Genomic DNA, 27,708 nt, shown 5'->3' with positions numbered 1-27,708 from the left:
TGCCTTTCCTTTCAGCACCGGGTCTCCAGCATCCTGGATGCCAACCTTGTTTTAGTCCTCTCTGATGGGATGGTTGTTGAGTGCGACTCAGCTGCCAATCTGCTCCTCAAAGAGGACGGCCTTTTCACCACTTTGGTGAAGACCAACAAATAGATTCTCCAAGCCTGGATTCCTGCAAGATTTCTGGCTTCTGGTACTGCTGCCTTTTGTTCTTTCTGCTTCTTCTGTCTGTTCAAGTTCCAAGGGGTTATTCTTGGTCTCGTTTAGCCTGGCACTTTCTGGGTTTTTCTAACTTCACCAAGGACACAGATTGGAAAGGGAAGGTCTGTGTCCTTGATTTACTCTTACCACCAAACTTGAACAATTCTGGGCCTGGTAATCTCAGGGAAACCATAAATTAAAAAAAACAAACACCTTAAACTCTCCTTTAAGTCTAGCTCAACTTCTGGGGAGGTCATGGAGACATTCTGGTAAGGTATCTGGGCAGAAATATAGAAAAGGTTTGCCTGTGCCTGACTTCTGGGGATTTTTTTTTACTTCCAAATCTACTTTATATCCTGTTGATCTCTCATTCAAGTATCAGCCAGGCCCAGACTTGGTTAGCTCCCAGACAAGGTGAGACAGGTGCTGCCCCATGATGTGGTACCATATAATTTTTTCACTCACCCAAACATTTGAGATCAGCAAAGGAGATTTCACTGCCATTCTGCCTTGATTCTCTTTAGGATAAGATGGGATAAAATCAGGCTATCAAGATTCTTTTATTATACACAACAACAATAAAGTAGACTTCCAGAGGTCCTTGTGGTGTCTGTTTCCTGTCCTGGCCTACCTCAAAGGGCTGACAATGAAAAACAAAATAACCCATATTTTTAATTGCAGCACCGAGTCCACACTATCCTGACTGCAGACATGGTCATTGTGATGAAACGAGGGATCATTTTGGAAAACGACACACCTGAGAATCTGTTGGCCCAGGAAGACAGTATCTTTGCCTCTTTTGTTCGGGCTGACAACTGAAGAAGCCACAAAGTTGCATGCAGTTGGCTTTTCAATGCTGATTTTTAAAAAAAATGAGAGAAGGAAGGTTTTTTCCCCTCTATATAACGTAGCATCACTGGATTTTTGTAGTTGCAATTTTTGTAAAACTCAAGTGCATGATGTATGTCTCAAATCAATAAATTCTTCACCAAAGGCTAGAGAATTCCTTTGTATGTTTCTTCAGCAGTTCTGATCTTGTAGGAGCAGGATGAGCATTTCATTTCTCAAGAAAAGACTAATTAAAAGGTTCTCCTGTTTGGCAAACCAAAGAACTTAACAGGAGCAGAATTCCTAGACAAAGGAGAAAAATGTCTGTGCACTTCTTCTTTTTTTGGTAAGAGAAAAACTAAAAGAATTGATCCCATCCAAGAAAACCTGGTTGTTGATAATTCTAACTGGGAACGGTGACATGGGATGCAACTAGAATGCTGTGCATAGGCTTGTCCTGAGGCTTTCATGAGTAAAGGTCCTAAGACTGCAGCTTTGCTCAAAATTAAATTAAATTAAATCAAATCAAATCAAATCAAATTAAATTAAATTAAAGCATCCCCTTGATTTTTGTGGCATAATGGTAAACTAATTTTAGGGGTCTATATATGTTACTGACATTATACAAATTGGATCTCCAAGTTATGAATGGCACCATCAGTACCAACTATCCTGCAGAGTTTCACATTGGGCTGGTGCAAGGCCCTCTTTGATTGATTACACTGCCATATCAAGAAATCTATGTTCCTCAGTCCTTCGATTTCAGATTGACAACTACCCCGAGAGTTATCACTGTCCCAATGTGCTGATTTTGAAGCCCTTTGGTGCTCCCTTTTTGGGAATACATCCTATTCCATCTGAAGATAGCTCCAAGGGTCAAATACGCATTAAATGGACAGCTCACATGAAAGATAAATTAACCCAAATACTCTCTACTGATGAGGCACTCCAATGCCATACAGCTATTCTAGATGACAGGTCCTCCAACCAAATTTTGCCATCCTATACTCAACTAGTTCAACTCCTTCAGCCAGTCCTCTCTACTCACCCAGCTGGTGTAAATAGGAATCAGCACTCTTTCAACCAACCTTGGTTTGATAGCGAATGTCATGCAGCTAAGAAACAACAGATTTCCTGCTTTAAGGAACATAAAAATTATCCTCTCTCTTATTCAACCCAGGATCTGTTGCTCCGTTGCTCCTCAAGAGGAAATATAAGCAGCTGCTACAGGCAAAGAAGAGGCAGGCTATGAGAGAGTCTTGGAATCAGCTAAAATCTGCTACTCATTCTAAGAATTCAGCTTTATTCTGGAAATGTGTAACTCTCCAATCTGCTTCCTCTAATTTACAAATCTCATCTCTTATTCCTGCTTCAGCCTGGGAAGACCACTTCAGATCACTGTATACACAGGAGGAACCATTTCACTAGAAGAGGGGATTAGACTATGAAGCTCACTTGCTACCCTCCTGGCCCCTGTCTCAGGCTCTGAGATTATAAACCTGATTAAACAGCTGAAATCGAACAAAGCTCCAGGATATGACTTCATTTCAGCAGAAGTCATTCGCAACAATTTAGATTGGTGGGCACCCATTTTGGCTTCCCTATTCACCTATATTGACAACTATGCTAAGGTCCCTGATGATTGGGGTCTAGCTTTGGTGATTCCAATCTATAAAAAACAAGGCAGAGATTTACCTGCCAATTATTGGCCCATTAGCCTTCTCAGTGTGGTTAGCAAATTATATTCTAGACACCTATACAATAAGCTCCTGGATTGGGTTATAACTGAGAATATCTTGGCTGATGAGCAGGCAGGCTTTAGAGAAGGCCGCTCAATCTTTGACCACACTTTAACTCTTCAACATCTAGTCGAGAAAAATTCCTCGGGAGCTTACTCAACACTCTACGCAGCATTTATTGACCTTAGATGTGCTTTTGATTTCATTGCTAGAGCCAAACTGGGAGAAATTGAACGCTTCTTCAAGTGATAGAAGATTACTTGTACTTATATATAAGCTTTATGAAAATTCCCGAATGAAGGTGCAATGTGATTGCATGGACATTGCACCAAGGAAATTCCAGTCAAGAGAGGAGTGAGACAAGGGTATATGCTAGCTCCCCTTCTTTTTAATCTATATATTAAATCTATATTTATAAATTTAATCTATATATCATAGACAATGATATATAGATATATTAAATCTATATTTATAAATTTAATCTATATATCATAGACAAACTGAATAGCCCACCTCTTCATCCCCCAAAACTGGGAAATAGACACATCTCTGTTCTTTTATATGCAGATGATGCCATGTTGCTTTTTTAGACACAGAGCAGCCTGAAGCGGGCGCTCTGTATGCTTGCTGAGCACTGCCAGGAAGAATGGCTGGAAATAAACTACTCGAAAACCAAGGTTATGGTGTTTGCCAAGCACCCTAAGGCACATGTCTGGCGGCTAAACAATCATGTAATAGAGCAAGTTAAGACCTTTAAATATGTGGGGATTGTTTTTCATGCCACGGGTAACCGCCAATTCCATGCTGACTATGTCAGCCTGAATGCACAAAAAACAGCATCAGCACTACAATCTTTCTATTTCTCCAAAGGAGCTCAACATATACCAGCAGCAATTAAAGTTTTATCAGCTAAGATCTGAGCTCAGCCGCTTTTTGGAGATCAGCTGGGCCCCTACAGGTCACGCCTTCCTCTTGAAAGAATTCAGCCCAAGCTTCTAACATCTATCTTTCAAGTACCTCACTGCGTCCCCAACATGGTGGTTTACCATGAAGCTGGCCTACCAAGAATAGAAACTTCTGCTTGGATTTACACTTTTTCTTATTGGCTTAAGCTTTCTTTTTCTCTAGTTGGCTTGGCCCCTTTGATTATGACCGATAGCTTTCAATCTTCTTGGTGCCAGGCAATACACACCAAATGGCAATTATATGGCTTTTCAGGGGCAGCCATCATCATGTTGGGCTATGAATGTGCACTAGCTGATCTCAAACAACAGGACATCGATTTAGATCTGCAATCAGATTTATCAGTTCTACCTAAAAACTGTTGCGGTTTTCCTACTAACAGATTAAGACTGCTATATGTGCCTAATCATTTTGGCTAGATTGTCTCCTCTCACGTGCTTCATGCAAATCACCTGGGGGGGGAGGAAACCTGCCTGGACTTGTTCTCACTTCCTCTTTTTTCTCTGCCGGCAATGTAGCCAAGCAAGGCTTGCTCCAAAGGGAGCTAAGTCCTTTAAATATATTTTTGCTTTTGTTTTTGCTTTCTGTAAATAAATTATTTTTTAGAAATGCTTGGTGTGTGACTTTTTTGACCTCTCCTGGGCTAAAGGCTTTCCCAGCATCTGCCAACAAAAACAATTTTTTGGGCCATTCTGCACATTTCCTCCAACCAGCCAGATATCTTAGCTGCATAACGATTCCAAAATTTAGAAGGGCCTTATCTTTGGCTAGATTCAATGCCCTCCCAACAGCTGCTATTGAAGGAAGATATCGAAACATCTCTTTCAAACAAAGACCGTGCCCACGTGGCAGAGGAGTAATTGAAACGATGGAACGCGTCATTTTGTATTGTCCTCTCTATGCAGATGCTCACGAGGAATTATCATCTCAATTTTTTACTAAACATCCAGGTCATTCGGATTCATTTTATCTCAGGTTGTTTCTATCAGACCACGCTGATTTTACTTCACTGACCATACCAGTGCTCTATAATTTGTACAGCATGCTGCAATATCTCTTCTAATTTTTCTTAGATTTTTTTAGAATTTTACGTGTTTTTTTCCTTTATTCTAATCAGATGTGAATCTGTTTTATTTGCTGGTCTATGACCAAATAAAAACTGATTTGATTTGATTTGAATCAACTGAAATTAATTGCCAGGAATTATTTCTACATTTTAGATTGCCCCATAATTTAGGACAAAAGACAATGGGGAAAATGCCCTCCATGGAAGATGTAGCAAGAAAGATGGGCAGAGGTTTCTCAAATGAATGTTCTACCCCTCTAAGGTCTCTCAAGGGCCCAGACTGTGCATAACAATGATGAATTTTTAATGTTCTCCTCTGTACTTTTCTTCCAGTCAGAATAAAGTTTTACCGTACATCAGTTTCTATTATCATTCACAGCTCATTACGGGAACTAGAAGTCATATTTTCAGTCCCTCTGGGAAATGGAATTCCATGTTTTCACTGTTGCCAGATACTGAGTTATTTTGGATTGAATGTTCTACTACAACTCCGAGACTTTTTTCCCCTTGCACCTGAACCACCAGGTCAGAATCTGTTCGTGAACGTTTTCTTCAGGGATGAGAAATCTATGCCCTTCCAGGTGTTGCTGAACTACAATACACAAGATAATTAGACAGATTGGTGCTAAGAGATAGCAGCAGGCAACTGGACTTCAACAAGATCTGGAGAACCATAGATGTACCATCACTGGTTCACTGCCCAATTCTAGCTTTCCACAATAGAGTACCTTCCTTCCAAGCCCTTGCTAGTGGCCATGCCAGATACTACACATGGAACCTGAAAAGCAGGCTGGGAAAGATGGGGTTTGCTTCTAAGCCCCCAAGTCCCAGTAGATTCATTTGATGGGGCAGTTGGACAAAGAGCAGTTCTCGCTCTGGGGATTCCAGATGCTGTGATATAATCTCTAAACCGCAACTGGAAAGCAGAAGTGTCATATGTAAAAAGCTCTTCCTTTGGAGTGAAGTGAAAGCAGCAACATTTTTGCAGTTCCTTTGGGAAAATACCAGCTTCTATCTCAGTTGAAATCAGGACTTGCTCCAAATTGACAAAGCCATCGTTCACAAGCCATCCAAGAAGTGACAACAGTGAATTCCTGCTAACTTTTTCTTGCCAGCTTGAGTTCCTTTGCTAAGATAGGGTGCTTTTTCCCTCAATCTCTTCAGTAGAATCAATTCAAATTACCATCTGTTATGACAGAAAAGGACCCTGACTCTGGCAAACTGAAATTTGACTTGGAGAGCACTGTGGAGCTTAGTCTAAGTCAATGGAAGACCGAAAGCGCAAAGTTTGAAGGCATATTCTTGGCTTCTCTTGCCCTGGTACATATTTCTCCTTCCAACTCATGGCTGGCACCAAGGCATTGGTCCACTAAAGCTTGGCTGAGATCCAAAGGGGAAAGATCGCCCACCCTCGCTGCCCTTCCCCGCACAAGCACCAGGGAAGAAAACTCAAAATTAGATCCTATGCAACAGAAGGCAAAACAGAAGGCTTGGGACAAACAAGGGAAGGGAATTATCAAGTTTGCTTTTGCGTTTTCCTCCCGCATCTACTTCAGTTTGCAAAATAACACATTGCAAAGCTCATGAACATTCATGTTCATTTTTTATTTACATTCTTTCAACAAATGAGCATGGACTGTGCAAACAATATTCCCAAAACACTATTTTTGTAAGGCCTTTTCTGAATACCCACATTTTTGAGTTGGGCACTACATTTAACGGAATTCGAAAACATGTCATTATTGATATATAACACTCTTCTATTCTTCCATATAGATTCAGGAAGTATGAACTGGGTTTTTATTCCCCGTATGAACCACATGAATTTCCAGAATTGAAAGGAGGTTAGGCAAAAACCATTCCTGATAACTATCTGCATAGATTTTAGTTTAACTCGAAAATCCATATAGGCCTAACAGCATGGAAAGCCACCAAGTTGATGAAGATGAGGGAACTGAACCTGAATCTGGGTTAGTTCACACATTATGATAATCCAGGGATGGGCAACCTGTATTGAGGAGCTCTAACTCAAATGCCTGATCTTCTGCAAGATACCTTCCAAGACACAGGGATGTCACTAGGAGGGCTAGAAATGTTTTAGCTCACCTTTCCCTAGATTTAGGATTAGATGGGGGTTAAGGGTATGGGAACATTTCCTATATGGAAACCTTGTGCCCTCATTCCCACCCTCAAGCTTCAAACAGCAACATCAAGCAAAACTTGCACCATCAAAAATCAGTCATTCCCCTATAGAATCTCAACACTGCAATCCCAGCATATAAATTGGCTGTCAGAGGCCCATAGTTCATAGGTTTTCTACTCTTGCACAAAGCCATGGTTTATGCAGTTGGACATACCTTTGATGACCCAAAGCTTCCTTCTTGATCTCTTCCCCATCCCTATCACCAAAAACCTAAAGCTGATTCTGACAAAAATGGGGGATTTGTTGTACTAAACCAGTGACCCCCAATTTTGGGGATGGGGGGATTGGATGTATTTGGAATTTGAGAACATGCCATGGACCCTCTCAAAAATGCTTTCCATGGGGGGCACTACCACTTACAAAAGGGCTGCCATGATGAGCATAGCCAATCACTAAACACCGTTTTCCGAGAAGGCAAATGATGTGCCTTTTTAGCACTGCTTCAAATCAATGGGGTGCTCTTCCACTTCACTAGTTTATCTTGTTTTAGAGGCGGAAGACGGCTTCTGAAACACCACACTGGAATGCAGCATTTATCGTATTTATTTTCTAAGAACACTAATTGGACCTTTGGAAGGGTCAAGAAACCTTCTTGGAAGTGATGACCAAGACTTGCTTTTTGTTTTGCAGTATGCCACCTTTCCATTTTAATTAAAAGGATCCTGTCAAGAAGTCAAGAGGAGCTGGAAGCCTGAGAGGTACTTAAGAAGATATCCATGGGGCCCATGTGGGGAATCCACGTACACCACATTGGGAACTTCAGAACTAAGCCATAGTGTCATTGGGGGCAGCAAGTAATATGAATAGAGACCTTGTGGTTGTAAGCCATGAGACCTGAGTGATGCACAAACCATGCTGTGATACCTTCTTCAACCATGGTTAAAACAAACCATAATTTAGTGTGAACCCAGCTGCTGTAAGGAAGCTCAGGCTGAAACGAAGAGTCTCCAACTCAAAACCACTCAGAAAAATATTTTGGTCAAGTGGGACGGTGACAAATATGACACAGGGATTTGAGGACATGCCCTGTGAGGACAGGCTGAAGGAACTTGGGTTGCTCAGTGTGAAGAAAAGATGACTGAGGGGAGACAGAGACATGATATTGGTCTCCAGGTACATAAAACGGTGCCATAGGGAAGATGTTCAGGTGTTCTTTTTCATTGCCACTAGCAGCAAAGATAATGGTTGTAAATTGCAACTATGTAGATTTTATTTAAATATAAGGGGGGGAAAGTCCTGACAGTAAGAGCTGTATAACAGTGGAACAGTTTACCCATACAGGTTGTGAGTTTTCCATCTCTGAAAGGCTTTAACAAAAGGCTGGACCCCTGCCTCTCATGGATGCTTTAACTGGTTTTCTTGAACACTTCAGAGGGTTGGACTAGATCAGGGGTCCCCAACCCCTGGGCTGCGGACCGGTACCGGTCCAGGGCCTGTTAGGAACCGGGCCGCACAGCAGGAGGTGAGCGGTGGGCGAGCGAGCGAATTTACAGCCTGAGTGTTTACAGCTGCCCCCCTTCACTCACATCGCCACCTGAGCTCCGCCTTCTGTCAGATCAGCGGTGACAGTAGATTCTCTGTTAGAATGCAGTCTGAGTTTTGCAGCAACAGCATGAAAAGTGCCGAGCTCTGCAGCAACGGCAGAAATAAAGTGCACAATAAATGTAATGTGCTTGAATCATCCCAAAACCATCCCGCCACCCCCGGTCCGTGGAAAAATCGTCTTCCATGAAACCAGTCCCTGGTGCCAAAAAGGCTGGGGACCGCTGGACTAGATGATGCTTGTGATCCCTTCCAATTCCATAATTCTATGATTCATAGTCCTGTTCTAACCATCAGCCAAGCTGATGACTGCTTGGCAGAGTTGTTCACAAAATTTAGATCAATGCAAAAGAGACTCCCATGGGTTTAAATTCCAGTGTTTACCCTTCCCATTAGAAACCCTAATAGCTTTTTTGGGGGGTGGTTGGATGGATAGACGGTGTAGGGGATAGTGGAATTACATTTGCAAGAATGTAAGTTTCCATTAAAGAGAAGACAAGGGGTGCCAGAATTAGACCCTTCATCAGTTCCAGGCAGTGGGAAAATATCAGAGTTTTGCTAAGTACTGATTAGCTTTGTTTTGTTTTCCAATGATGTCTGGCACGTATGCTTTCTGCTGTCTCTGACGCATTTTTTTCAGGATGTGTTCAGCAGAAAGTAAAGAAGAAGAAAAAATAAAAATCAGATCAAGGGTACACCAAAATATTTTGCTAACTTTCCAACTGTAATTAGTTGAAAGTGATACATTTTGTTGTTTATTCATTCAGTAGCTTCCGACTCTTCGTGACTTCATGGACCAGCCCACGCCAGAGCTTCCTGTCGGTCGTCAACACCCCCAGCTCCCCCAGGGACAAGTCCGTCACCTCTAGAATATCATCCATCCACTTCTGCCACAGATTTCAACCCATCTGATTTGATGAAACCAAGTGTTCATAGTGTAAGTTAACTCAATCATGGTCTGCTCAGTGAACCCAATTTCACACAAGACACTGAACAATTAGGTAACCATGGAGGCTACATAACGCTAGAAAAAAAACGTGACTGGCATTCACACAACATCCTTAAACTGTTTGGTGTTTTTTTAGGGTTCAGACAAACACTGAACCATAAACTAACAAACCAGGCTGACTTTGCCCAACACACTAAAGCACACACACAAACACAATTAACTAAGGCTAACAAAACCCAGTTTAGCATGGTGGGAGAGGGGAAGCATTAACTTTAAAACTCAAACGTTAATTTAACGTTAGAAACCATGTCAATCGTATTTTATTTATTTTGGAGTGTGGTTTGTGGCCCACCAAGTAGAGGCTAGTGCGGCCCTAATTCCACCCTCCAAAAAAACTTTATTGCATACCCATCCTGGTTGGGCCTCTACCATGGAAAATTCATGGAGCATAAAGCTCATCAGCTTAAGATGAACCATTTCTGCAAGAAAACTTAGATAAATGCTCAAAAAGTTCAGGATGGTTCTAGTTCATCTTATGGGTTTACTGGAAGACTGATCAGAGTAAGGATTTATTTACGGGGCAGAATTCTTTCCTCAGAGAATCTCTACCAAAGACACTGGATGTACTTACTCAATTAACTCAGTAAGCAACACAGTGGGTGACAAAGTAATGGCTTGAGGAAATCTTTAAGTGTTAAAGATGTTAATGTAATGTTGAATTTTGACTGAATAAACAGTCGAATTCCAAAGCTTTGGTATATAAGCTTTGGAATTTGACTGTTTATCAGGAATTGTGATTGTATCAAGGTTGGGGGTTGGCAAAAAGAATGATATTAAGAAATTGGAAAAGTGAAATTATTCCAGATGTCAAGGAAAGGTTGTTGGGAAAGGCAATATTTTCTACCCATCAAAGGATGCAGCAATATGTGTTATTATGGCAGAGATTCGGTGGTATCTTACAATAATATCTTGAATTGTTTGTATTATAGTAGTGAATTAATTGGTAAACCTGTGACTTTTGGTAAGTATAAAATATAAGATAGATTTTTCCTTTTTCTTCTTAGTTTGTATTTTTAATTTTTTAAAGTTTTTTTTCAATTAAAGATTGTTTTGTTACAAAAAAATAAAGATAATGTTTTTTAAAAATTTTTTAAAAAGTAATCAAACAGGCTGGTTCCCGAAACACCAAAGCCCCCCCCCAACCCCTGCACCCCAAAATCAGTTTTAAAACTAATTTTAAAGCTTAGTGTGATGCATGAGTGCAACCTGCTTAAGCCTGCAAATCTAGCCAAGGTCACCAGGACAGACTAGCATCTCCTGTGCAGAAACCTGCTGGGATCGCCACTGCTTTGGGGGTACCATCGGGCTGGGACAGGCCCCGCTAAGGAAGAAAGAAAAAAATCCCAACCCTGCCCGCTCAGAATCCAGCTTCTCCATTTCTTACAGACACCGGCCAAACATTCTACCAATTGGCTTGGAAGCCCAAGAGCTAATGAGGGGAGTCCTCTTAGGGGTGAACCCTCTTTCGAACTAGACTCCAATGCTCCCTGGGTCTGTTTCTCTCCCGAGGCTCTGCCTCTCTCCCCCCACCACGCCCATCCCTCGCCTTCTCGTTGCGTCAATTGGATTTTGGACTCAGGCCAGTCTCCCTCCCCTTCCCCCTCCTCTTCTCGCTCCCATCCCAGGAAAACTCAGGAAAATGCAAAAAACTCCTCTTCGCAAGCGGGGGCGCGCTCTCGCTCGGCCGAGGCAACTGTAGGACCCTCCGCTCCGCCGCCGCGCTCTGCAGCCAGCCCGCCGGCCAGCGCTGGAGCGGGGCCGCGTCCCCTCTGCTTTGGCCTTGCGCGTCCTCGCCACCCTCCTCGCCCCAGCCCGGCTCGGAAGACTCAGCCCTCGGCGATCCCGGGTCCGGTTGGGAGCCAGAAGGACGCCGAAAGCCTCGGTCCCCAGCGGCGGAGCCCTGCTCCCTCCTCACCTGCGCATCTCGGGAGCGCAGCCCGCCCGCCCCATGGCAGCTCGGAGGATTTGGCCCAGCTGACTGCAGGCTCCGCGGCGGTTTTTTGTGAGTTTCCCATTTCCTTCTTTGGACTGTTCCCATCCCATCCCGATCCAGGTGTTCTGCAGCTGTTTCGTCTTCTCTTCTAAGTAGGTTCCCCCTCCAAAGCTAACTTTCAACCCTCCGTGTCGTGTTTTTGCAAGCCGTTCTAAAGGAAGGCACGCCGGGGCTCAAAAATCTTTCCACAGGATCTTTCTTTCGGCCTGGAAGAACCTACCCTTAATCTCAGATGTGGGTTTGAGCTGCTGTAATAAATTAAGGGATTAAAGCAAGGCACTTGGGATGTGTTGGGAAAAGGATTTCTGAAGCAGACCCCTTCCCACCTCACCCAAGGCCATATGGCAAATTAAATCCTGTTTAACTCCAACATGTGTCTGTAGGATTGCCAATGCAGAGTGATTTTTTTTTAGTGCCATAGCACTCCATGCAATAGACATCTAGGTGTTTTATTAGTGCTTACTAGTATTTCAAGTTTCAATGGTCAGGGCATGGACTTTTTCTGCAAATATTACCCAGTTAAATGTGAGACATGGAAAAGAGGAGGCAGTGTCTTTATCTGGAAAGCGAGCATTTCAGATGCTGCAAGCAAGCTTTCAGATCCAACAGGACTCTTGTCTTTCGTGAGCTGGATATTTTTTTGGAAAAAGAAAGCCTCTTTGCTGAACAGATCTACCAGTAGGAGTGTTTTCTTGTCTTGTCTGTATTGGCTGCTTTGATTTGTTTCTCAGCATCAGGTTCAGAAAAAGAGCCCTGTGTGATCCAAAAACTTGCTTCCTGCTTTTCAGGAATATACAATTATCCAACCAAAGATACTCAAGTGTATTAACTTTCACTTTTGTATGACAGACAGCTGGTGAGTCATTAATCTTGGCCAGCCACTATTTCTCTTAGTTTGGGGAGAAACCACTTCACATTTCTGATCATGTCTTATATATCACTGTGGTACTGCCTAGCTAGAAATGTGCAACCTCTTAGTTTGGAAGAGCATCTCTTTCACAATGACAACAGCAGCAATATATGCCTTTACCAAGGTCAGGTACAAAACAATATTATGTTATTATTGTTGTTGTTGTTCTACAATTAGATTCTCAGTCATTATTATTATTGCTATTATTAATCCTGATGTCCTGACCCAGTGCCTGGAGGCTGTAAGGGCCTGGATGGGGTGCAATGGGCTTCAACTCAACCCAAGCAAGACTGAGTGGCTTTGGGTTTGTGGGCCTTCGGGTGACAAGGTTTTTCCATCATTGGTCTTGGATGGGGTTGCCCTGGCCCAGACGGACCCGGTGAGCAACCTAGGGGTCCTCGTAGACTCACGGCTCCTGCTTGAAGAGCAGGTGGCAGCCGTGGCTAGGAGGGCCTTTGCACACCTTCAGGTTGTGCACCAGCTGCACCCATTCCTGGGCCAGGAGGCTTTGTTCACAGTCACTCATGCCCTTGTGACCTCCCGTCTGGATTACTGCAACGCACTCTACATGGGGCTGCCCTTGAAGAGCATTCGGAAGCTTCAGCTGGTGCAGAATGCGGCTGTGCGGGTAGTAAGTGGAGTCGGATATTTGACATACGTAACACCTCTGCTACAGGAGCTGCATTGGTTGCCGGTGTGCTTCCGGGTGCAATTCAAGGTGCTGGTTGTCACCTTTAAAGCCCTTCATGGGTTGGGACCGGGTTGCCTAAGGGACCGCCTTCTCCCTGTTGTCTCTACCCGTCCAATTTGATCTGGTAGATTGGGCATGCTGTGGATCCCATCAGCCAAAGAATGTCGGTTGACGGGGACTAGAAGGCGTGCCTTTTCAGCTGTAGTGCCTGCCCTCTGGAATATTCTCCCTTCAGAGATCAGGATGTCCCCGACCCTGTTGGCCTTTCGTAAGGCCATGAAGACCTGGTTATGTGCCCAGGCCTGGGGCCCTGAGTGCGGTAATGGTCCCGTTTCTTGGTTGTATTGACATCTTATATTGTTTACTTGGCGGCCATGTATATTTATTTTTTATTGTAATTGTTTTAATTGTAATTGTTTTACAGTTTTATGGTTTTTATTGTTGTGAGCCACCCAGAGTCACTGGTTGAGATGGGCGGCTATAGAAATTGAATAAATAAATAAATAAAAATAATCAATGGAATAAAATTAGCTCAAAACCCAGTAATCAAATATTAACACTACTGTACAGCAACCAACAGAGCAACAATACATTTAAAACAAGGCCCCAGGAAAGGAGCAAGTAGACCTGCAGCCCTAATAATTTAAAACAGGATTAACATGGAACTGTGAACTAAGAAAGTATCCTGTAAGGTGGAGCAAGGAGGCCCTGCACTGACCTGCTAATCAGATAAAAAGGTTGTTAAGTCCCCTTTGAAAAGCCACTAGATTTCGGGAGGGAGGGAGGGAGGGAAAAAAGGAAGGAAGGAAGGAAGGAAGGAAGGAAGGAGGGAGGGAGGGAGGGAGGGAGAAAAAGAAGGAAGAAAGGGAGGGATGGAGAAAAAGGAGGAAGAAAGAAAGGGAGGGAGGGAGGGAGAAAAAGGAGGAAGAAAGAGAGAGGGAGGGAGGGAGAAAAAGGAAGAAGAAAGGGAGGGAGGGAGGAAGGAGAGAGAGATTCTGGAGCTAAAGAAAAGCTTAATTCAACTCAAAGGGACTTTGGGTGGTGGGTATAGGCAGTAGGATTTTGCCCCCAGGCAAACCCCACTGTGCCTTGGGGTATTCTACCTCTTGTGTTTCCTCTTCCCATATCAGGTGTGTTCATGGGAGGACTGGTCAGAAGAGTCAAATTGGCGGCCACAACCACATGGTCCAAGCCCCACCCTTTTTTTACACGCAGATGGCCCTGCCCATCTCCAGGGGCGACTCCTACAGCCCTCTCTCTCTCTCTCTCCCCCCCCCCCCCGCAGCCCTTTCTTTGTCACCCATTGCTGGGTTTCATCCCTTCCCCAAGCAGGCTCCTGTGCTGTGGCTGGCCCTTTTTCCCCTACTGATTTTGAAAGCCTTTGAAAGCGCTACAAACGGTCTTGCCTGACACTGCTGCTTCTCCAGACACATTCAAGAAAAAGGAGGAGGAAGAAATGACCCTGAAGGGATTCTGATTTAAAAACAAATAAGTAAACGAAGATTCATGGGTCCTCCGTGTTCAGTACAGCTGCAGGAGGAGCTTAATCCAGGGGCACGTGAGCTTTCTGGAGAAAGAAGTATTTGTTCCTCTAGCGTAGACCTTCCTTGATGGAGACTTCTGTGATTTGGGCCAAATTACGGGACTAGTCGTCACCTCTTGAGAAAAACTTTCCTGTGGAGCATAATCTTCACCTAGCACAGCTCTGCAGTCTGGCTCTTGCAGACATCTGTGCCTGACTCTCTTGCTCCAACTTCACAGGGCTGCTGTTGTGAGAATAAAATTAGGTGAGATCCTCATGGGAGCCACCTTGAATTCTCAGAGGAATGACAGGATATCAATAACAACAACAATAATAACAATAACAATAATAATATGAGGAGGCGGCAGCAGCAGAGAAAGAGGAGAATCTATTCCTAATTACTTTGTTTTCTTCAAAATGCCTTCATGTTTCTTCTCCCGCATCCATCTTGACATTCTGGGAAAGAACCTAACTCAAAAACTACTTTCCAGTGGTGTCTGCAGGGTATGGTCAAAAAAGTCAAGATGGCAGCCTCAATGGTAGGTTGCATGTTAAAAAAAAGTGGTGTTTGGATTGCACTCTTGCAGCTGCTATCTTGACTTTCTTGACGACACCCCACAGACCTCCCAGTGCCTTCTTTATATGTAGAAGCTGAACCCTGAACATTTTCAGTGAGAAGAACTCCATAACCAGGTTTGAAAGGACTTTTGCCCCAGAATCTACAAAGTTCCAGTCAGGCAGAAGATCAATATTGAACTAGGTGGGTCGGTAATCTAAGGCAGCAGCTTGGATCGCACTTCTCTTTAGATCAGTGTTTCTCACCTTTGACCACTTGAAGATGTGTGGACTTCAACTCCCAGAATTCTGGCTGGGGAATTCTGGGAATTGAAGTCCACACATCTTCAAGTGACCAAGGTTGAGTAACACTGCATTAGATGTTAATGTGGCTTGCAAATTGTGGTTCAAGGCAGATTTTCCTCAACCTGGCTGCTTTCCAGCCGCACTCCCCTTTCAGTAGCATAATTCCCAAGTGGCATTGCCTTGGTCCTGTATGTTGAAATGAAAAGCATCTTAGAGGATACCCATAGTGGAGATAAACTCCTGGCATTTGAATGGCCTGGCAGCCGTTCCCAGGAGCCACAGAAGACCGTCTTCCTGTTAACGGGGCTCTAACTGTCCTCTGTAATGTTGCAAACGTTTATATTCTTGTCCCAGCAATGCCTCCATGGAAAGTTTTCATGGAAGAAGCATGGATTCTGCAATGTTGCAAGGGACTCTACCCAGAAAATTAGCTTCTTTCACTGTTTACACAGTGCGTGATCCAATAGGCTACCAAATCTTTGGTCTCCAGATGGTGGTGGTTGTGGCATCTAAATGGGTCTTGCATTTGGGCCATTTTCATCAGCTGCTTTTGAAACTGGATCCAACTGGAATGGCTGGTGCAGCTGAAAGGCTCCGATGAGATTTGCAAATGTCCAAAGAGGAAAAATTTGGGTTGAAGTGCAATGGCGTCATTAGACCTTATTTAAAATAAAATTAGAAGGCAACATTACAGCACCGCTGGAGAACTTTCCGGGAAATATTTAGCTGGGGTCTCTTCCACACATGATTATTGTGATACTAGATTTGGGTTGAAGGCAAATTCATGGGAAATTTCAAGGACTTTCCTTGGATGAATCATCCAAGGAATTTTAAGGAAAACTTATACTGCATGTGGACATTTATAGTCTGCATATCAAGCTGTGTGTGCCTGAATTTAAATTCACCTTCTTTCTTAAAGGACACCTCAGTTTTTATTTTTCCTATTCATACTTATTATTTCTTAGTCTGGAAATGTAAATGATTTCTTGGGAGGCCTGGACATCAAAGATTTATGTGGGAATGGTGTAAACAGTATTTTATTGATCGATTTCTTTATAAACAATTACGACATTGTTAAAATCCACTCTGTTAGCCAGTTATCTCACCAATGGAATAACATTTACAGTACAAAATAAACAATTCTGCAAAAAAAGATGAGTGAGCTAAAAGCTAAGGGGAGCCCTCTATATTCAGGAAGATAGTGCAACAAAATCACAGCCCAGAATTCCAAGTATTTGCATAGATGTTGTAAGTATCCTGAAGTAGGAATTCTCCACACTGTGCTCTGTTTGGAATGCGTTCCTTAGCTTTGGAATATTGTTCGCATCAGAAGAAGGGAATAAAATGATGAGGACGCATCTCTTCTTTCTCTCTACAGGATCTGAGGAACATAAAAGGAATCTTTTGTATGCCAATTGTTGGGCTATGGTGGCAGGAAGATGTTGGCCCGGAAGAGCATTATTCCAGAAGAATACGTTCTTGCACGCATTGCGGCTGAGAATTTGGGCAAGCCACGCATTCGAGACCGCCCACGCAAAGCCCGCTTCATTGCCAAAAATGGGGCCTGCAACCTGGCTCACAAGAACATCCGTGAGCAGGGACGCTTCTTGCAAGACATCTTCACCACCTTGGTGGACCTGAAATGGCGCCACACTCTGGTCATCTTCACCATGTCCTTCCTGTGCAGCTGGTTGTTTTTCGCCATGGTATGGTGGCTGGTGGCTTTTGCCCATGGAGACATGGACAAGCCTTGCACCAATGAAGACATCAGCAAATGGAAGCCATGCATCACCTGTGTCAGGTAAAGGGTCATGTCTGAAGATGTAACGTTGGCCACCATGACTGCAGACATTGAGGTTGGAAAACAAACCCAGGGCCTCATAACTATGCCTACCTATTTATTCATGTCTTGGATGTATATCCCATCTTTCCACGATGGAAGATGGTGGTGAACGATAAAAGGCAATGCAAAACCAGTGCCTGAATTAAAACCTTAAAAAAAGATTGATATGATGGTTTTGTTCTCATAACAAGTTGACCCATAACGTGGTCTGTTTGATTTTGGCTTACAGTGTTGAATCCAGCCATCATAGACTGGACACAGCGGTTTAAGGCTTAGGATGTTGTGTGAGTCCAGCTAAGATAGAGCACAAAAATAGTTTTATTCCCATTTCAAGTTTTGTGGTTATAGTTATTATTCTGACTGTCTTCACAACAAACATGAAGTATTCTAGAAGAGGGCATGGTTAACTAGAGCTCCAAGCAGGGATAAATTCACACTGATTTGTTGCAAGTCCCACCTGCTGCAGTAAAACCCTAGAAAGGATTGAAGTAAGGTATCTCTGTAAAGTTCTTCTGCATTTTAATAAAGAGCCTTTTAAAATTCCTATCAAGTGAAGTTAACTTGCCCTCTTTACAAACTATCATGTTTAGTAGATTACTTTTCCTGAAAAAAGTTTGCGGTGATCATTCACAAGTTCAGGAGGGCACAATCGTTATACTGCCATTTAATTTATTATATTTGAATACATTTAGCTCTAATTCATTTCTGGTTTTAGCCTGCATAGGAAAATACAAGGTGCAGCATCCAGCTTATATTAATGCTAGGGCTACCATATTTCGGCTGCTAGATTGACATGACCGCTAGAAGGCAGCAGAGTGTTACAGTCTAAAGTGTCTTTTTGCTGCCATCTAGTGGTCATCCATAGTTTTTCAGCCCAGATATGGAAACCCGAACCTATGAGCTCCAGACTGCCTTTCAAAAGACCTGGTCGAGTATTACCAGTGGTGGTGGCAGAACAGCACCATATTAACTGGCTCAGACATTCCCAGTTTTTATGGCATCCCATGAGTCCTTGCACCAGGAAAGTACTAGTAAGGTTATATGATATCACTAGCTGCTTCACCATTGCTCAGGCAGGCAGTAGAGGCATAGTTTGGCCATTGCAGCCAATCACTGTAGGGACATGCATTCTATGCTAAGCCCTGGCATTGTGATTTATAATGGAGAACCTTGGTTTTACAGCCACTCCTTCACTCCATAAATATTGTTTTTTTCAGGATCATCAACCAGAACATCAAGCTAGTGGAGGTCTACTTGTAAATGTCCAATTCCAAGGATGGTGCAGGTGGGGTTAGGGAAAGCTCATGCATCATTGGAGGTGGAACAAAAGCATACTTGTCCTATAACCTGTTTTCTTCCATTTTTCTCTTTCACATGAATGATGCGTGAAAGAGGCTATGAACAATTTCATATTTGTGGCACACCATCAACAACTGGGGTAATAACGTTCCTTCCATCTTGCACCATGCCATTTCACTGCAAATAGACATTTAAAGGACTGATGGCTCCCCATATAAAAATAAGCTATGCACAGGGAAAATACTTCTCTCAGAGAAAAGAGTTCTTCCTAGCACATGTCCTGACAAGCTCCATTTCTGTTTGCAATAACGAAAAGGTTATTTTACTACTGTTTTCCAGAGAAATATTCAGACATGTTTCCTCAGCAACTGTCCTTCAGCAACCCAAACTGGATGGTGTTTTCATAACTTGCTAAACCCTAATTCCAAGTTAACCAACCACAGTTCCTGTGGTTGGCCAACTATGGCCAAACAAATACATCATATGATAGCATAACATGATGCCCTTGTTCATCTAAGATTCCAAGAGAGTGGTTCATTCACATAATACGCTAAGGCTGTGACCTATAAACTACCAGCCCAATCTTGGCCTAATCCAATGTGTTGTGTGAACCCAAGTATACAGTGCAGGATAAGTGTTATCAGCTGATTTGACTGGCTTTATATGCATGCTTTAAAAATGGAAAACAACTGATCTATCAAGCTTCTGAATTTTATGACTGTACGGAACTTTTTCCCCCTTCCTGACAGGTCCTTCATCTCTGCTTTCCTCTTCTCCATTGAGGTCCAGGTGACCATTGGTTTTGGTGGAAGGATGATGACAGAAGAATGTCCCATCGCCATCAGTGTTTTGATCCTCCAAAACATTGTGGGCTTGATCATCAATGCTGTCATGCTGGGCTGCATCTTTATGAAAACTGCCCAGGCACACCGGAGAGCAGAAACCTTGATCTTCAGCCGGAATGCAGTCATTACTGTTCGTAATGGTCACCTGTGCTTCATGTTCCGGGTAGGTGACCTGAGGAAAAGCATGATAATTAGTGCCTCAGTACGAATCCAGGTTGTAAAGAAGACTACTACTCCAGAAGGAGAAGTCATCCCGATCCATCAGCTTGATGTTCCGGTTGATAATCCTCTTGAAAGCAACAATATTTTCCTAGTGGCTCCATTGATCGTTTGCCATGTCATTGATAAACGGAGTCCTCTCTATGATATCTCCGCCAATGACCTGGCCAGTCAAGACCTAGAAATTATTGTCATTCTTGAAGGTGTAGTGGAAGCCACTGGAATCACCACCCAAGCCAGAACATCCTATATATCAGAAGAGATCCTCTGGGGCCATCGCTTTGTGCCCATCGTAACTGAAGAAGAAGGGACTTATGCTGTTGACTACTCCAAATTTGGCAACACAAACAAAGTTGCAGCACCCCGCTGCAGTGCTAAGGAGCTGGATGAGAAGCCCTCCATCCTCATCCAGACCCTGCAGAAAAGTGAGCTGTCCCACCAGAACTCTTTGAGGAAACGTAATTCCATGCGAAGGAATAACTCCATCCGGAGGAATAATTCCATCAGGAGGAATAACTCTTCCTTCATTGTGCCTAAAGTTCAGTTCGTCACACGTGAAGGCAACCAGAACAACTTGGAAACATGACAGAGCCAAGCACTCATGTACAGCCATTCTGCAGAAACAGGGTTTTACCTTTGTTATAATATTAGTATTAATTTGGTACAAACTTGTAATGGATATTAAGGGCTATTTATTACATGCAGACACCAGATCAAACCAGAGACAGGTTGTAGTTGAGTCCATCTGTCCCTAAGACCCTCTGTCAATGTATGGGCCAATGTTTGCATCATTGGAGGTTGAGATGATAAGATAATCGGTGTTTCTTTGAACTGATGCATTTCTTTCACAGAAAATATTAGCATGTTGGGGGAGAACACTAAATCAAAAGATGATGGGCACTTACCCATTGCACCATGAGAAATCTACATGGATCAGTTAAAATGCAAATTTAGAAATAATTACTGCCATTTAATAGCGATACCTGTACAGTACAGTGTAATGGTTAAAACCAGCAGAGTGGATTCTAGTCCCTTCTCAGTCACCGAAGCTCACTGGATGACTTGGGTCTGGTCACTCTCTCCCAGTCCAGCCCCCACTTCACTGGGTTAAATTACCCTAATGGGAAAGGAAGGGTCATTTGCTCAGTCTGCTGTCAAATGCTAACTATAGCCATCTTCAGCAAACTACAGTGATGAAGCCCACATGCTATCATGCAAATGCCGCCCTTACATACTTACATCCATATACCTAAGTCACGTCATTTGCATGATGACATCATCGGGGTCTTGACATCATTTGCTCCCCACTAGAAACCCTATGGGCATCCATGACTAGATTGTCTTAAAAAAAAAAAACGTTCACCTGCAGGACTGTACTCTTACAGACCTACAAATAAAGGACTGTTCTGTATAAATAGGGCGTAGAGCAGTCTTTCTCAACCTTGGCAACTTGAAGATGTGTGGACTTCAACTCCCAGAATTCTGGGAGTTGAAGTCCACACATCTTCAAGTTGCCAAGGTTGAGGAACACTGGCATAGGGTCACCTGAGGCAAAAATGACAGGCTAGCAATCTGTGTTGAAAGAGAAGTTTGTGTGGAGGGGCACTTGAAGAAGACTCATCCAGAGATGCTGTAGATTTTCAGAGAGAGGTTCAAGAGGTTTCTTGCTATACAAGCAGCATCTGTGTTCAGCTTCAGTAAATATTCTGGCTGAATTCTACCTAGGGGGGGAAAAAGAGAAAGATCTTCTTGTGACAGATAATCATCACGTCTTGTGTGGGTGACTCTCTGAGAAATGTTTAGAATCATTGGGTCCTGGAAAAGATGGTGCCAGATAGACCACTGAATGTAATAGTCACTTGTCTCCAGTTTGTTTCTGGGACCAACCCAAATGCTGACGTTGATTTTTGAGCAACCTAGAACCAAAAGTATTGGAAGAATGCAGAATGTGGTATCTGAAAAGGTAGTTTTCTCCCTTCTGAACCTGATCACTTGTTGAGGTCCAAGGACCTCTTCAGAGAGTGGAAGATGGGTAAGGAAAGAATGGAGCTTTTCCTTGGTGACACCCCTCTTGAGGATTATTCCTCCCCCAATAATTTGTTTCCTACCCATACCTTTGGAAGAAGGGAAAGACAGCAAGTTACCTCTTTTGTTTACATGAATATTGGGCTGATTGCCATTTGAAACTATTTTTCATGCTCTCTTTACCTTCTGTTTAATTCAAAGCTGTTTTATCTATTTTCAAGTGAATGTTGATTATGGGGAATGTGTGCATGTATATCTCTCCGTGTGTGTCTGAGTGTGTCTGTGTGTCTAAATCTCTATCTGTATCTAGATATAATTGTTGAACTGTATTTCTAAAGACTTATGTAACCCATTTTGAAAATCGTAGAGTCTTATTAGAAGAATGGAATATTTTAAGTAAGTGTTGTCCAGGGGTATTTTGTTGATGAATAGTGGATAACCACCCAGAGTCCCCCATTGGGGGAGAGGGGCGGTAATATAAATCAAATAAATAAATAAATTACTGAAGCCTGTAACAGCAGGGATTAGCAGTAACAGTAGCACTAATAGTAAAAAAACAAACAAAAAGCCCATTCAAGGAATCCCCTCAGGAGTGTGGAAAACCAACAGAGCTCTAGACTAGTGACTTTCTCAGCCTCAACAACTTTAAGATGGATGGACTTCAACTCCCAGAATTCCCAGCCAGCATTTCCCAGCCAGCCAGGTTAAAGTTGCTGAGGTTGAGAAACGCTGATCTAGAAACTGAAGAGTTGGCTGTACAAGACAGGACCTTTGCACACACCTCTTGGCCCGTCTGAACCACGATAAGTGCAAGAACACTTTGCTCTGCGGGCAAGAATGTTCTCCTTTTTCCTTTGACAGAATTTCTAAAAGGAATTTCCTTTCATTAAATTGAGTGAGAACTAGAAGAGAAATACATGATTTTTTTTTCCTGCCTGGTGTTAGATTTGCTCCCTCAGCCACAATATATGCCAGCAATGTGAGAAACAAGCCGAAAGCAGGCATTTCTCAGGGCAGAGATGCCTGTGCTGCCAACAAACTGTCAGCTTCAAGGCCACGAAGCAAAGAATTTGCTGAAAGGTGGGGAGATAAGGCAGGGGGTTTAAACTGGGTATTAGAGAGGAACTACACCCCATGCTGACAGAGATAAAAACAACCATTCAATGGGGCTTCATTCTAGCATGCAATCAAAACAGTTACCTAGCCGTGTCACATCATGTGTCTGACAGGCCTCAGCCAAACCCAACTTTGGCAGCCAAATTAAGCCATGTGAAATTGGGGGACTAAGATTCACTTCTGAAGCCTGGTCCAGGAAACCTAATCCTAGCCACCAATGTAAGGTTACTTCAATCAGTATGTGCACAGAACTGTGTTTCTTTCAGACTGAGACTACAGTGCGTGTTGCTGATTTGCCCATCATCATGGATAACCCCGCACTTTCCCTCTGCCTTCCATCAATTTATTAAAAACACTTGAATACAGTTCTACTAACTTGAGAATAATAGTTTTACTAAATCCTTGTAGTGTTCAGAAGCTAAGATGGGGGAAATAATATTTGCTTCACTGTACAGTAAGTTGTGGATAACTAGTATCCAATCCCCACATGGGTTTATTTATCAGCAAATAATGCACTTTCAGGAACCATGCTAAGAATTTTGACATATCTAAATGTAGGGAGTACTAGCTGTCCAGCTTCACAAAGAAGACTTCTTCAATAAAGTTTTTCCACTTTCTTGCTTTGCTCTGATCTGTACTTATGTTTGAGGTGAAGGGCATAAACTTGGGATCTGGGATCATAATTATGCAAAGATGGAGAGCCTTTCCACATATTGACATTTTTTATCCTGGAGTACATGTGGTGCTGTCTTCAAAATGATTTGTGTTGCTGAAACATCAGTCTCATATTAGTCCCACAACTGTTAGCCATTATTCCCTGTCTATGGTCTGTGTCAGGAATCACTGATAAAATTCCCTGCAAAGGGAAGTGGATGGGTATGTGGCCAGGCAGCCAATCAGTATTTACTTTATTTCTCTCTTGTTTGTTACCTGTTCAGTCATGTCCACTTTTCAGAGGCTGCCTGGACAAGTCCTTGCAGTTTTCTTGGCAAGGTTTTTCAGGAGTAGTTTGCCATTGCCTCCTTCCTAGGGCTGAGATAGAGTGACTGGCCCAAGGTCTCCCAGCTGGCATTGTGCCTAAGGCGGGACTAGAATTCACTGTCTCCTGGTTTCTAGCCTGGTGCCTTCACCACTACACCATACTGGCTCTATTTCTCTCTTACCATTCATCAATTCCCCAACCACTCACTGGAAATTTCCAGAATTGCATGCTTTAATAATCTGTCTGCCCTCCTCCAAAAAGCAAGGAGGTAAAAAAGATTTCTACATCCCAAGATGTGCACTGCATGAATATGATATTTTCAATTTGTACTTCTGTTCATTGGTCTGCTGATTTGCAAACCATTCCCCAAGAGGGCCAATTGCACTTTAGCTGTGAAACTGTTTAAAAATGCAGTGAAGTCTAAAATGCCTTCTGTTTACCATGGTGGGGTTTCAGCAAGCCTAATGGAGATTTTTATCCCAGCACATTCAAAATATTGTTTTGATTAAGGCAGTTTCCATTTATTATTTACTCATACAATATCCCAAAGCAAAATTTTGAGCCCCTCTGCCTTTTTATGGCATGGCTACTCTAAAATAAGTATCGGGGAACATTTTCATACATTATTTATAATGTATGGTTCCCAGACTGATGAAGATTCAGGAAATCGTTATGTAAATAGCCAACAGCAAGCTTCTCTGTTATTAATGAAAAGACCCACTTCTTTGTCCTATCACAGGAAGGGTGTTAGAAAAAACCAAAATGCCTCCACCCTCAAATTGTATGGGATACATTAATTCTAAATGGGAAATAGTTTAGCTGCTGAAATTCTTGTACTTCATCCCTTTCGTCTCAATAAATCTTGCTAAAGAACACTCTGTGAAAGTGCTTGGATTGAGTCACATTGGGTTTTAGGCAGCTGCCCAAAGTTTTACTTCTTAACACTACTTCTCTATAGAGCCCAGCAGTCAGATCCAACTTTCAGTGCACAACTACTCTGAATTAAGTAAAGGGAACATCTTCATACCCAAGATCATTATGTATATATGCATAAACAAATGCTGAGAAACGAAGAAGAGCCGCCTTCTGTTTTTATTTATTTATTTATTTATTTATTAAATAAATTTATATGGCTGCCCAATTTACACACAATAGTAGATCAACACAGTTGTGAAGCAGATTAGCCCAAGAAATCCCAGGAGTGTTCCATGGATACTGACATGATTGCATCCAGCGTTCTTCCCCAGACTGTGCTAGAAGAAACATGAACCAATAGGCATTTGGGGCAGGGTGTAAGGAAGACAATTGATCCAATGAGAAAGCAAACACATAAACATTAAAACAGCATGGCTGGCTGGGGAATTCTGGTAGTTGAAGTCCATGTATCTTAAAGTTGCTAAGGTTGAGAAACACTGCATTAGAAGAACAGACGAAGCAAGGAAAGGGTGGAAAAACCTTCAATTTCAAAAGGGGCAGAGGAAAATAGAATCATTAAACATTTATAGTGCATTACCAGGGCTTTGCTGATGGCACTTTATGAAATGCGGGATATGAGCCCTTTTAAAAAGATTCCTAGTAATCAGATAGAGCCTTAAATCATAACCATTTCAGGGCATCTTTTCTATGATTAGTTTCTTTTTATTCCCTTTGTTTAAGTTCCTGATAGTTCTTGCTAGCCAGCTTTGTATACTCAGGTGCGAGAGCCTTTCTTAAGTCCTTCCATTAGCACTTTCAAGTGGCTGAGTGCCAACAGAGAGAAATGCAGCCCAGATGAGGCCACTAAGAAGGGAGGAGGAGGCATGGAAAATTAAACTGAAGGAAAGCCCATGACCCCACAAACATGGTGGGGAAGGAGGAGGAGAGGGAGGGGGAAGAGAAGACAATGGAGGAGGAAGAGGAGAAGGAAGAATAACAATGAAGGGGAAGGAAAAGAGTGGTAAATAAAAAAAATTGGGGGATTTCAAAACTGGGTTCATATAATGTACTAGCCAAGGTTAAAATGAAGTTGTTCAGCATACTGTGAGCAACCTGCCATTGACTTAGCATGTTGCACAAGCCAAGCCAACATATTAACCCATAACATGATGTATTTGTTTGATCATGGAGTTTTAAGTGATCACAGGACTTGTGTTTTCTTAGCCAAGCTTCAGGGCTTAGAGTGCTGTCTGAACACAGCCAGTGAGAACTACTGTAAGAGACAGAAGAATTATTCTATCTAATTTTATGTTGCATTTTCTTAGCCCAGACTCGTTCTGTCCCATCTTCTTAGCCATCTGTGAATGCTTTTTTTTTTTTTTACAGTTGCACAAAATACATATTTGGGACATTTTTTGTGCACATTGGAATTCATAAATATTTTTCCAAGCAAGGTCCCATCATTCCCCTAAGTTTTTTTAGTATACAAGTTTCCCTAACTTGTGCATTTTCACATGCAATTAACCGTAACACTGTGTCACAGAAATTTCCCCTCTGCTGAGTCAAACTGGCAGAAATCCTTGAATTAGTAGAAAATTATAATGGCATTTACGACATGGAGGCTATCCTTGAACCCAACAATTCTGCACAATTATCATCTTGTTTCCAACCTTCCCTTTTTAGAAAGGAAGAAAGTGGTTGAGAAGGTGGTCAGATTTCAGTTATGGAGAACCCTGGAAGAAGCAGACGATCTAGAACCATTTAAATCAGGTTTTAGGCCAGGATTTAGTATGGAGACAGTGTTGATCACACTTGTCGATGAACTCGGGTAGAGCCGGGATGGGGCTGGTACATTCACTCTTGTGCTCCTTGATCTCTCAGTGGCCTTCAAGACTGATGATCTTATCCTTCTGAACTGGCTGAGGAATTTGGGAATTGGGGGCACCATTTTATGGTGGTTCTCCTCCTTCCTTTGCTGCTGGATCCAGTCAGTGTTGACAGAGGGGAGAGGTCTCTCCCTTGGCCCCTCCTTTGTGGTGTGCCACAGGGTTCAACATTCTCTCACTTCCTGTTTAGCATCTACACGAAACTGCTGGGTGAGGTCATCTGCTGGTTTAGAGATCAGTATCATCAACATGCTGACGATAACCAATTACATCTCTTGACCCAGAGCTGGCCAAGTGATGCTGTTGAGGGCCTTTCCCAGTGCCTAGAGGCTGTGTGGGTCTGGAAGGGGAGAAACCAACTTTGACATAATCCTCATAAGACCGAGTGGCTGTGGATATTAGGCTCCCCCAGACTTGGTGATTTTCCAGTTCTAATCTTGAACGGGGTTATACAAGATAAATGTACAATCTGGGTGGCATCTTGGACTCACACCTCCTGTCTGAACAGCAGGTGGTAGCTGTAGCCAAGGAAGCCTTTGCACAGCTTCATCTTCCTGAAGGCCCCTCAAACTAATGCCCTAGTCATCTTGCAGCTTGAGTACTACAATGCGGTCTATGTTGGTCTGCCCTTGAAGACCACTTGGAGGCTTCCACTGCTCCGGAATGCAGCAGCGCAAGCAATGATGACCATGCCTCAGTATGCTGATATGACACCACTGCTTTGCAAGCTACACGGCTTGCCAGTATGCTTCCAGGTGCCACTCAAGGTGCTGGTATAGGGACAGGTTATTTGAGAGCTTGCCTGTCTCCAGTGGTTTCTGCCGGTCCTGTAAGAGCTGGCAGGGTTGGTGCACTCTGGATCCCATTAATTACAAAATGCCATCTATTGGGACCCAGGAAGGGTGCCTTCTTTATCATGGAGAACAAGACCCCTCCAGAGATTTGCGTGGCTCCCACTCTGATTGTGTTCCGGGAAGGCCTTGAAAACCTGGCTATTCTCCCAGTCGTTGGAGTAGGTGGATGTGATCCCCTTGTTAGATGTGTTCCTGT

At 42.9% G+C, this 27,708-nt stretch overlaps 2 protein-coding genes across 5 annotated transcripts in view; both read left to right on the top strand.

Annotated features, from left to right (window-relative positions):
* Positions 1-1,204, top strand: part of ABCC9 (ATP binding cassette subfamily C member 9) — a 92,742-nt gene extending 91,538 nt beyond the window's left edge. For 2 of the 4 annotated variants that reach the window (XM_063308659.1, XM_063308657.1), the window contains one exon: positions 883-1,204. In XM_063308659.1, coding sequence (XP_063164729.1) covers positions 883-1,020 — 138 coding nt within the window. In that variant the 3' untranslated portion in view covers positions 1,021-1,204. The other 2 variants (XM_063308660.1, XM_063308658.1) reach the window with 1 other exon arrangement.
* Positions 1,205-16,912: 15,708 nt separating this feature from the next.
* KCNJ8 (potassium inwardly rectifying channel subfamily J member 8) lies at positions 16,913-23,492 on the top strand. Its single transcript, XM_063308367.1, has 2 exons — positions 16,913-17,329; positions 19,420-23,492. The coding sequence occupies exons 1-2, from the start codon at positions 16,968-16,970 to the stop codon at positions 20,318-20,320; spliced, it is 1,263 nt and encodes a 420-aa protein (XP_063164437.1). The 5' UTR covers positions 16,913-16,967; the 3' UTR covers positions 20,321-23,492.
* The last annotated feature ends 4,216 nt before the right edge of the window (positions 23,493-27,708 follow it).

The sequence above is a fragment of the Candoia aspera genome, chromosome 7, assembly GCF_035149785.1.
Source record: "Candoia aspera isolate rCanAsp1 chromosome 7, rCanAsp1.hap2, whole genome shotgun sequence".
Taxonomy (NCBI): domain Eukaryota; kingdom Metazoa; phylum Chordata; class Lepidosauria; order Squamata; family Boidae; genus Candoia; species Candoia aspera.
Note: the sequence above shows the minus strand (reverse complement) of the source record. Positions and strands in the feature narration are given on the sequence as shown.